Below are 12,014 nucleotides of genomic sequence, written 5' to 3'. Positions count from 1 at the left end.
GGTCAGATGTTTCTTGTAGTTGGCCACCAGGTTTGCACATATCTCAGGGGGGATTTTGTTCCACTTCTCTTTGCAGATCTTCTCCAAGTCATTAAGGTTTCGAGGCTGACGTTTGGCAACTCGGACCTTCAGCTCCCTCCACATATTTTCTATGGGATTAAGGTCTGGAGACTGGTTAGGCCACTCCAGGACCTTAATGTGCTTCTTCTTGAGCCACTCCTTTGTTGCCTTGGCCGTGTGTTTTGGGTCATTGTCATGCTGGAATACCCATCCACGACCCATTTTCAATGCCCTGGCTGAGGGAAGGAGGTTGTCACCCAAGATTTGACGGTACATGGCCCCGTCCATTGTCCCTTTGATGCGGTGAAGTTGTCCTGTCCCCTTAGCAGAAAAACACCCCCAAAGCATAATGTTTCCACCTCCATGTTTGACGGTGGGGATGTTGTTCTTGGGGTCATAGGCATTATTCCTCCTCCTCCAAACACGGCGAGTTGAGTTGATGCCAAAGAGCTCGATTTTGGTCTCATCTGACCACAACACTTTCACCCAGTTCTCCTCTGAATCATTCAGATGTTCATTGGCAAACTTCAGACGGGCATGTACAGTGGGGAGAACAAGTATTTGATACAGAAAATCACATTGTATGATTTTTAAGTAATTAATTTGCATTTTATTGCATGACATAAGTATTTGATACATCAGAAAAGCAGAACTTAATATTTGGTACAGAAACCTTTGTTTGCAATTACAAAGATCATACGTTTCCCTTAGGTCTTGACCAGGTTTGCACACACTGCAGCAGGGATTTTGGCCCACTCCTCCATACAGACCATACAGATCCTTCAGGTTTCGTGGCAGTCGCTGGGCAATACGGACTTTCAGCTCCCTCCAAAGATTTTCTATTGGGTTCAGGTCTGGAGACTGGCTAGGCCACTCCAGGACCTTGAGATGCTTCTTACGGAGCCACTCCTTAGTTGCCCTGGCTGGGTGTTTCGGGTCATTGTCATGCTGGAAGACCCAGCCACGACCCATCTTCAATGCTCTTACTGAGGGAAGGAGGTTGTTGGCCAAGATCTCGCGATACATGGCCCCATCCATCCTCCCCTCAATACGGTGCAGTCGTCCTGTCCCCTTTGCAGAAAAGCATCCCCAAAGAATGATGTTTCCACCTCCATGCTTCACGGTTGGGATGGTGTTCTTGGGGTTGTACTCATCCTTCTTCTTCCTCCAAACACGGCGAGTGGAGTTTAGACCAAAAAGCTCTATTTTTGTCTTATCAGACCACATGACCTTCTCCCATTCCTGCTCTGGATCATCCAGATGGTCATTGGCAAACTTCAGACGGGCCTGGACATGCGCTGGCTTGAGCAGGGGGAACTTGCGTGCGCTGCAGGATTTTAATCCATGACGGCATAGTGTGTTACTAATGGTTTTCTTTGAGACTGTGGTCCCAGCTCTCTTCAGGTCATTGACCAGGTCCTGCCGTGTAGTTCTGGGCTGATCCCTCACCTTCCTCATGATCATTGAGATCTTGCATGGAGCCCCAGACCGAGGGTGATTGACCGTCATCTTGAACTTCTTCCATTTTCTAATAATTGCGCCAACAGTTGTTGCCTTCTCACCAAGCTGCTTGCCTATTGTCCTGTAGCCCATCCCAGCCTTGTGCAGGTCTACAATTTTATCCCTGAAGTCCTTACACAGCTCTCTGGTCTTGGCCATTGTGGAGAGGTTGGAGTCTGTTTGATTGAGTGTGTGGACAGGTGTCTTTTATACAGGTAACGAGTTCAAACAGGTGCAGTTAATACAGGTAATGAGTGGAGAACAGGAGAGCTTCTTAAAGAAAAACTAACAGGTCTGTGAGAGCCGGAATTCTTACTGGTTGGTAGGTGATCAAATACTTATGTCATGCAATTAAATGCAAATTAATTACTTAAACATCATACAATGCAAAATCGGCAGTGTATCAAATACTTGTTCTCCCCACTGTATATGTGCTTTCTTGAGCAGGGGGACCTTGCGGGCACTGCAGGATTTCAGTCCTTCACAGCGTAGTGTGTTACCAATTGTTTTCTTGGTGACTATGGTCCCAGCTGCCTTGAGATCATTGACAAGATCCTCCCGTGTAGTTCTGGGCTGATTCTTCACCGTTCTCATGTTCATTGCAACTCCACGAGGTGAGATCTTGCATGGAGCCCCAGGCCGAGGGAGATTGACAGTTATTTTGTGTTTTTTCCATTTGCGAATAATCGCACCAACTGTTGTCACCTTCTCACCAAGCTGCTTGGCGATGGTCTTGTAGCCCATTCCAGCCTTGTGTAGGTCTACAATCTTGTCCCTGACATCCTTGGAGAGCTCTTTGGTCTTGGCCATGGTGGAGAGTTTGGAATCTGATTGATTGATTGCTTCTGTGGACAGGTGTCTTTTATACAGGTAACAAACAGAGATTAGGAGCACTCCCTTTAAGAGTGTGCTCCTAATCTCAGTTCGTTACCTGTATAAAAGACACCTGGGGAGCCAGAAATCTTTCTGATTGAGAGGGGGTCAAATACTTATTTCCCTCATTAAAATGCTAATCAATTTATAACATTTTTGACATGCGTTTTTCTGGATTTTTTGTTGTTCTGTCTCTCACTGTTCAAATAAACCTACCATTAAAATTATAGACTGATCATTTCTTTGTCAGTGGGCAAACGTACAAAATCAGCAGGGGATCAAATACTTTTTTCCCTCAATGTATATAAAAAAGGTGACAAATTAGACCCTAATAACTATTACGGAATATGTGTCACCAGTAACATGGGGAAACTATTCTGCTGTATTCTCAATGACCAAATACAGACCTTCTTCACACAATATGAAGCTCTCAGCAAAAAACTAATTGGCTTTCTACACAAATACAGAACAACAGACCACATACACACATTACACACACTAATAAACCAGCATGTTCATTAGAAAAGCAGAGGAAAAGTATTTGCATGTTTGTTGATTTTAAGAATGCTTTTGGTTCTATATGGCATGATGGATTATATTACAACACCCACCAAAGTGGCGCTGGGGGTAAAGTATATGTTATCATAAAATATATTTACTTGAACAACACGTAGTATTAAACTGAACAATAAAAGAACAACATTTCTTGCACAAGGGCGAGGGGTGAGACAAGGGTGCAGTTTAAGTCCAACCCTGTTCAACGTCTACATCAATGAACTAGCAGTGTTGTTGGACCGATCTGCAGCCCTGGACTCACCCTCAAAGATGAGGAGCCCACATTTCTGCTCTACGCAGATGACCTTGTCCTACTGTCACCAACATAGCAAAGTCTACAGGAACAACTTAACATTCTTTGGGAAGGCTGCCTCCCCTCCTTGTTCGGGCAGGTTTCGGCGTTCGTCGTCACCGGCTTACTAGCCACTGCCGCTCCATATATCATCATTCCATTTGTCTTGTCTTGTCAATTACACACACCTGGTTCATATCCCCTCATTAGTCCGTGTATAAGTGTTCCCTCTGGCCCCTTGTCCTTGTGGGTGATTGTTTTATGTGAAGATGAGTGTAGCTCGGTTGAGCTACCCTTACTTTGTATTGCCGGGGTTATTTCTCCCCGTGTGCTTGTATTGTGTTCCAGTGCGCCTGTATTTTGCCCTGTGCTGTTGACGCTATCCAGCGTAACTGTGTACTACGGAATAAACTGTATTCGGTGATTTACCCTCCTGCGCCTGACTCCTTCAAATCACACTCTCACAGCCAAGAATCAAAGCAGCAAACACTCCTTCAAATTAGGAAATACAATGGTTGAACATGCCCAGTGGTACAACTACCTGGGACTAAAAAGCAGTGCTTCTGGTGGATTTGGTCCGGCAGTGAATGCACTAAAAGAAAAAGCCTGCAAAGCATTTTACTCCATAAAAATACAATTCTAAAAAATGATTATTAATTTTACTCATTTAGCAGACGCTCTTATCCAGAGCGACTTACGGTTAGTGAGTGCATACATTTTTCATACTGGCCCCCGTGGGAAATGAACCCACAACCCTGGCGTTGTGGGTTCATTACCAACTGAGCTACAGGGGACATATTCCTATTCAAATCTGGTGCAAAATATTCCATATTGTAATTATACCAATTGCACTATATGGAAGCGAGGTTTGGGGTCCAACCTGTAATTACGATTATAAGCATTGTGAGAAAAACTCTATAGAAAATCTACATACAGAATTATGCAGAATTACCCTAAATATCCAAAAGAAAGTACCAAATAATCCATGCAGTGCGGAACTCGGAAGATTCCCTTTAATTTAATATAAAAAATAACCCATTAATTTTAGCACCATTTGAAATTAAGCCCCAAAACATCCTTACAATTCAAAGCAGTGAAAACCCAAGAGCTGAACCCTGAAAAGAGTCCCCTTTGTCAGCTGTTAAAAACACTAAACAACCTTAGTATCTAAACACACAGGGAAATCAATCAAATTGTTACAGAAATTAAAACCTCCTATTTGACAAAATGAAACAAAAACACAGAAAAACTAAATTTGGCCCTCAAAAGAGAATACAACTTACAAAATATCTCTACTCTGTCAGAGATACAAAACAGAGACAGATCCTAACCAAATACAGGCTCAGTGACCACCAACTGGCTATAGAAAAAGAGAGACACAAAACGACATGGCTACCCAAAGAGGAGTGTCTATGTGGTCACTGCACGACAGGGGAGGTAGAGACAGAGATGCACTTTCTTCCTCTACTGTGAGAAATACTTCCAAATAAGACAATAAGCTACAGGACTGTTTTGCTAGCACAGACTGGAATATGTTCCTGGACTCATACGATGGCATTGAGGAGTATACCACATCAGTCACCAGCTTCATCAACAAATACATAGATGACGTCGTCCCCACAGTGACCGTACGTACATACCCCAACCAGAAGCCATGGATTACAGACAACATCCGCACTGAGCTAAAGGGTAGAGCTGCCGCTTTCAAGGAGCAGGACTCTAACCCGGACACTTATAAGAAATCCCGCTATGCCCTCCGACGAACCATCAAACACGCAAAGCATCAATTCAGGACTAAGATTGAATCCTACTACCCCGGCTCTGACGCTCGTCGGATGTGGCAGGGCTTGCAAACTATTACGGACTACACAGGAAAGCCCAGTCGCGAGCTGCCCAGTGACACGAGCCTACCAGACGAGCTAAATGACTTCTATGCGCGCTTTGAGGCAAGCAACACTGAAGCATGCATGAGAGCACCAGTTGTTCTGGACGACTGTGTGAACACGTTCGCCGTAGCTGATGTGAGTAAGACCTTTAAACAGGTCAACATTCACAAGGCCGCAGGGCCAGACGGATTACCAGGACGTGTACTCCAAGCATGCGCTGACCAACTAACAAGTGTCTTCACTGACATTTTCAACCTGTCCCTGGCCGTGTCTGTAATTCCTACATGTTTCAAGCAGAACACCATAGTCCCTTCCCAAGAACAGCAAGGTAACCTGCCTAAATGACTACCGACCCGTGGCACTCACATCTGTAGCCATGAAGTGCTTTGAAAGGCTGGTCATGGCTCACATTAACACCATCATCCCAGAAACCATAGACCCACTCCAATTTGCATACCGCTCCAACAGATCCACAGATGATGCAATCTCTATTGCACTCCACACTGCCCTTTCCCACCTGGACAAAAGGAACACCTATGTGAGAATGCTGTTCATTGACTACAGCTCAGCGTTCAACACCATTGTGCCCTCAAAGCTCATCACTAAGCTAAGGACCCTGGGACTAAACACCTCCCTCTGCAACTGGATACTGGACTTCCTGAAGGGCCGCCCCCAGGTGGTAAGGGTAGGCAACAACACATCTGCCACGCTGATCCTCAACACGGGGGCCCCTCAGGGGTGCGTGCTTAGTCCCCTCCTGTACTCCCTGTTCACCCATGAATGCGTGGCCAAGCACGACTCCAACACCATCATTAAGTTTGCTGACGACGGTGGTAGGCCTGATCACCGATAACGATGAGACAATCTATAGGGAGGAGGTCAGAGGCCTGGCACTGTGGTGCCAGGACAACAACCTCTCCCTCAACGTGATCAAGACAAAGGAGATGATCGTGGACGACAGGAAAAGGAGAGCCGAGCACGCCCCCATTCTTATCGACAGGGCTGTAGTGGAGCAGGTTGAGAGCTTCAAGTTCCTTAGTGTCCACATCCCCAACAAACTATCATGGTCCAAACACACCAAGACAGTCGTGAAGAGGTCACGACAACGCCTATTCCCCCTCAGGAGACTGAAAAGATGGGTCCTCAGATCCTCAAAAAGTTATACAGCTGCACCATCGAGAGCATCCTGACTGGTTGCATCATTGCCTGGTATGGCAACTTCTCGGTCTCCGACCTCATGGCGCTACAGAGGGTAGAGCGTACGGCCCAGTACATCCCCGGGACCACCCACACGTAAAAATGTATGCACACATGACTGTAAGTCGCTTTGGATAAAAGCGTCTGCTAAATGGCATATTATTATTATTATTATTATTATCACTGGGGCCAAGCTTCCTACCATCCAGGACCTCTATACCAGGCAGTGTCAGAGGAAGGTCCTAAAAATTGCCTAAGACTCCAGCCACCCTAGTCATAGACTGTTCTCTGTGGTACCGCACTGCAAGCGGTACCGAAGCGACCAAGTCTAGGTCCAAAAGGCTTCTTAACAGCTTCTACCCCCAAGCCATAAGAATGCTGAACAGCTAATCAAATGGCTACCTGGACTATTTGCATTGACCCCCCCCCTTTTTTTTTTACGCTGCTGCTACTCGCTGTTTATTATCTATGCATGGTCACTTTACCCCTACCTACATGTACATATTACCTCAATTACCTCGACTAACCTGTACCCCCGCACATTGACTCGGTACGGGTACCCCCTCGTTATTGCTATTTAACTGTTGCTCTTTTATTTTTTTACTTTAGTTTATTTAGTAAATATTTTCTTAACTCTTATTTTTCTTAAAACGGCATTGTTGGTTAAGGGCTTGTAAGTAAGCATTTCACGGTAAGGTCTACACCTGTTGTATTCGGCGCATGTGACAAATACAATTTGATTTGATCTCAATCAATTCCCAACTTCTATGCATTTACTAATGACATAAAGCTGGTAATTATTCTGGGTGAGGGAGAAACCACAAATATTACTGATAGATATGTATATTATTGCTATAGCCTGAGGCACATCCCATGACCATTAATTCCCTGAAGTATTTACATTGTATATCATTTTTAATTTTTATAATCTTATTTTAATTTAATTTAATGTATTGACCGAAGATCACACAATATAACATCAGTAGTGCTGTACCTGTATACATGATTATATGTACTATTATTATTACTACTGAAATTAACCATATTTCATTTTCCTCATTGCATTGTACTGTATTTCATGCCAATAAATCAATCTGAATTTGAGAGACAGAGAGAGAGAGAGAGAGAGAGAGAGAGAGAGAGAGAGAGACAGACAGACAGACAGACAGACAGACAGACAGACAGACAGACAGACAGACAGACAGACAGACAGACAGACAGACAGACAGACAGACAGACAGAGAATGAGAGAGACAGAGAGAGAGAGAATGTCTTTATTCTTTTGGAACTTCTGAATGTAATGTTTACTGTTCATTTTTATTGTTTATTTCACTTTTGTTTACTATCTACTTCACTTGCTTTGGCAATGTTAACATACGTTTCCCAAGCCAATAAAGCCCTTAAATTGAAATTGAATTGAATTGAGAGAGAGAGAGAGTGAGAGAGCGAGAGAGAGAGTTCTTTCTGAACTCATGGAGACATGGAGAATGAAAAGGTAGAAGATTAAAGGAGTGGTAAAGGTGAAAGCAAGTGCACGGGGAGCTGCACATACAAAAGGAGCAAAGAGAGATGGAAAGAAAGAACACAGAGAGCAAGGCTGTTTAGGTCAGAGCAGGAAAATAGTCTCCATCTTGAATCCATTCCCAATGCTCAGCACTTACCAACACCGCTAAACAGACATTTTGCTCCCAGGGAGGCGATCTCCAAACTACTTAGGAGTGATAATAAGCCAAGGACCGGGACCCTTCAGCCCAGTCCAGCCAGCCGAGCACAGAGCGCCTGTAGCCCTATGAGCCAAGCACAGCCTCCTCAGCCAGACATGCGAGCAGATGACATAGCCTGGTCCATCAACGTCAGCAAAGAACATTCCCAGCCTGACAAGCCAAACACAGACTGAGCCCCTATTGCCCTGAGCCTCCCCGGCCTGTCAAAAAACGGTGTACCTCCTCCTCCACCCCATAATGGACCTGATAGAGTCTAATCAATAATACAAACTCCAGCCTGCCTCAGACAAACTGTCAAGAGTGAACCTGCAAGTCAGCATTTCATTGTACTGTGTACCATCTGTATCCTGTGCATATGACAAATAAACTTGACAACAAAGACATTCCTCTTCAGCCTGTACTGTATGTGGAGGCTGTCTGTCAGTAGAGAACAGAGCACACCTATCCACCTACCACGCCGAGGCCAGGAGAACAGCTTCAGAGTGCTGCCCTGCGCCTTTTGTTGTTGTTTTGTCGTTCTAGTTCTGGGTCAGTGGTTCACCATGAAAGGAAACACTACTCACAAGAGGAGCAAAGCCACCCAGTATTTATGAAAAAAAGGTTCCTCCCTCACAGGGAAAGTGTTATGATATATTTGGGTGGCATCCTGAGGAACATAATTGCCTACAAGACAATGAATAGTCCCAGTATTACTGTGAATATACCCTTTATAATATGTCCATGTTACCCATCTTATCACTGATTATCAGCAATGAGGAGTATATAGCTTATTTGATTATTTTAAGCTTTTGTTCCTGTCAATGTTAGTACAATCAGCATTGTTTTCATTGACCTAATATGAACAGCTCTGAAGATATTCTGTATGTGGTCAACTGGGCACTGAACACATACAGTTAAATGTAATACTGTAATTACATATTTATGCACTATGTTTTAGTGGACTTACGTTTATTTTATGTTGGGCAGTGTATGTGAAGTGTGGTAGTCAAGAAAGATGCTGATATTTGTATGTCCTTGCTGGAACCTGTAGGGATATACTGGTTTCCTCAAAACCTGGCCTATAGGCCTAATTCTCCTCAGGGAACCTCACCCACTCTCCTATAGTGAAAATCTTGAGGAAGGTGTGCCTACGTTGATCACATGATCCGATCTATGTCACATGATCTAAATTAAAGTCTCCTCATAATCCAAGAAACATGTCAGCATGTATTGTGTGTTGGACATAGCATTGATCATCTCATTTGGTGGACGATTGAAGATTTAGAGAAACTGTCTGTCGGCACCACATGTTCATAACCCTTCATTAGGTGTAGACTAAAGTGCTGCATGTCTTCTCAAATGAGTCTGCAGCTGCTTATCTTATAAGAGAGCATATGGCTTTAAGGCAATCTCATGATCCAGTATTTAACTGGAAGGCTGTGAAAGAGAGACTTCTCTATGTGCATTTTTCTTCTCTATTAGCAGTCCATCTCAAGGGCATCATGGTTTCCAAGACATGCAAATGACCAATCAATTGCAAGTTATGTTACAGGCTCAGAAGCAGCTCTGTCAGTGAGACTCATAGCTGCCTGGCCTTGTCATCCCACACTGGATTTTAACGCACTGCTGCTTTTGACATGGAAACGTTGCTTTTCTCAGAATGCAGGTTGCCTACGTCGCAGCTGATAGGAATATTTATGACCTGCTTGTAAGCGCCCTCCTCTCCACCGTTCCTACGCAACAGGGTTATATGCGCATGGATCTGTCTGGGTCCAGATCGTGGGATGATACAGGTTGCCTGAAGCAGTATCAAAGCGCCAGGAAACTAACGGTGGATGCCAGCCAGGGGGTTTTGTGATGATGGTGTTGTTGATGATAAACGAACATTATTTCTAGGCCTAGACTGTTTTGCAAAATAATAATGGAGACTATGTATAATTTATTATAATCGTAAGGGCATCAGGATGCTAAGGGTGAGATGAAAAGAACATGGTAAAAAGGCACTATGCTCAAGGAGCACCAAATAATAACGGTACATAGCCTACCCATTCCTCGTAGTGCTTACTGCCATTCTGCAATATATCTTCAAACTGTATGATGCAGTTGGCCACGAAATCGTCATATCCAATTGGCGCGTCGTGAAACACCGACAGTTCGATTTTCCTTCCGTCATGCACCTCGGTAACGAACTCGTCGTTCCACGCAGGGCTGTTGGTTTTCTGTTTGGTGGAGGTTTGGCCCACACGCGAATCATCCACGTTTAGAGCGATGTAGGTGTCCAGGAGAAAAGTCTGGGTTTTTGGGCCAACCGCATGCCTGAGAGACCAAGCCGTCGGTTTCAAATCCAACGCCTCACAAATCTTGATCTTCAATAACCCATTGAAAACCACCATGGCGGTGATGTAATCCTCCTCAATGGGCTTTGGAACAAGAATGGTTGTTTACAATATATTCCTTTAACCCAGCCACTTCAACGGGTCATAAATAATTTAGCCTAGTCTTATGTAGCGTTTATCAAATTAAGAACACGGATTGAATGGTTTTTCCAAGAGGTTGTGACACACACATACCAATCGGATACTTATCAGTCGTTCTGAAACAGTCCAGAGAGAGTAAATGTTCTTGTTTTTGCTGTCTGACAGTCTTGGTTTTCACAATGATAATCCACATTTGGGGTTTAACCAGACAAAGCCTTTCTTTTGAACAGAATAAATACACGTATTGAGAAGCTTATGCGCAGGAAAAATACGACCATGCAGCAGTTGGAATATCAACAGTCTATCCAAACCGCAACCCGACAGAGCAAAATCTATCAAAGATATCTATCCTCGGCAACTCCACTAGGCTCTGGAAACACTCGTATTCCACGGTTGGAAGATAGGGCGACTCCTGCCTCCTTGCCTGCATTTGGGATGTTTCCCAAACAGGCTACTCGACTTGTGAATAGCTCAAGCAATGTATAGTTGCAGGTCGACTGTAGGTTGTGGTTTTCTTGGTTTCTGTTCGCTCCTTATACTCCCAGGATGTTCTCTCGCCTTTGCTGTTCTGGGTTTCCTGCAGACCTACCTCTTCTCCCCCCTCCGACCGTCTAAACGCTGGTGCAGGAAATGCGCAAAACACGTCAGTTTCTCGGCTTGCGGAGTCTTGTCTATGCCAGATGGGGGAGTGCGACGCAACAGTCAGTGTAGGCGAGCGGACCAGGCTGTTAGGACATAGGCGCACCCCAAGTGATAGACACTGGGATATTATGTGCTGGAGTAGGCCTACTCATTCCATAATTTTATTTTCGAAAACATATCGGGGAGGCTCATCGCTGATGGGGTTATAAATGCAGTTATAAGCAGGGACTATTGCATCAAAGACATGGAAAAGGGGTGGATCATCGGGATGGTTCGGTATGTCTGGTATTTGCAACAGATGATTATCTTAACCTACTGGCCATAAAACTGACCGTCGCACCTGAATTACACCCATAGTTATAACAATAACACTATCTATTTTTCAAAACCATATCGTAGCCGATGATTATGATGATCATAGGATTATATGAATGACAATACACACGGTTTTAACATTGGGTAACCCATAGGAAATTCAATTTTGGGGATTTCTTTGCGACCTGATTAATAACCCATAAAATGTGAAGAGAGCCCACTTTTTCCTAATATCTACATTTTAATTTATCCATAAATAAAGTGTGTTTGATCCAACAGTGCATCCCTATTGTCTGGCCTATAACGTCAAACGTCTAATTTATCAACCTTTACATAAGAAAAGCAGTGTGTGCTATGGTTGATACAGGCCAGGCAAAGTTTGCAACCACATATCACTGAGGTTAGCGTGGAAATTCCCTTCAGTGTTGCACGTCTGTCTGCTAGAAATGCACCACATTTAGGCTACATTTGCAGTGCAAGCTGGTTTTTCACTTTTTAGTGTATGGCTCCATCA

The 12,014-nt window shown here is 44.1% G+C and overlaps 1 protein-coding gene across 1 annotated transcript in view; it reads right to left on the bottom strand.

Moving 5' to 3' along the window:
• LOC121547663 (protein kinase C epsilon type) overlaps positions 1-11,296 on the bottom strand; it is a 157,237-nt gene extending 145,941 nt beyond the window's left edge. The window contains exon 1 of the mRNA XM_041859034.2: positions 10,112-11,296. Within this exon, the coding sequence (XP_041714968.1) occupies positions 10,112-10,459 (348 nt within the window). The 5' untranslated portion in view covers positions 10,460-11,296. The remainder of the gene's footprint in view (positions 1-10,111) is intronic.
• Positions 11,297-12,014: the final 718 nt, after the last annotated feature.

Source organism: Coregonus clupeaformis, chromosome 31, assembly GCF_020615455.1.
Source record: "Coregonus clupeaformis isolate EN_2021a chromosome 31, ASM2061545v1, whole genome shotgun sequence".
NCBI lineage: Eukaryota > Metazoa > Chordata > Actinopteri > Salmoniformes > Salmonidae > Coregonus > Coregonus clupeaformis.
The sequence above is the reverse complement of the archived record's forward strand: the minus strand, read 5'-3'. Positions and strand labels throughout refer to the sequence as shown.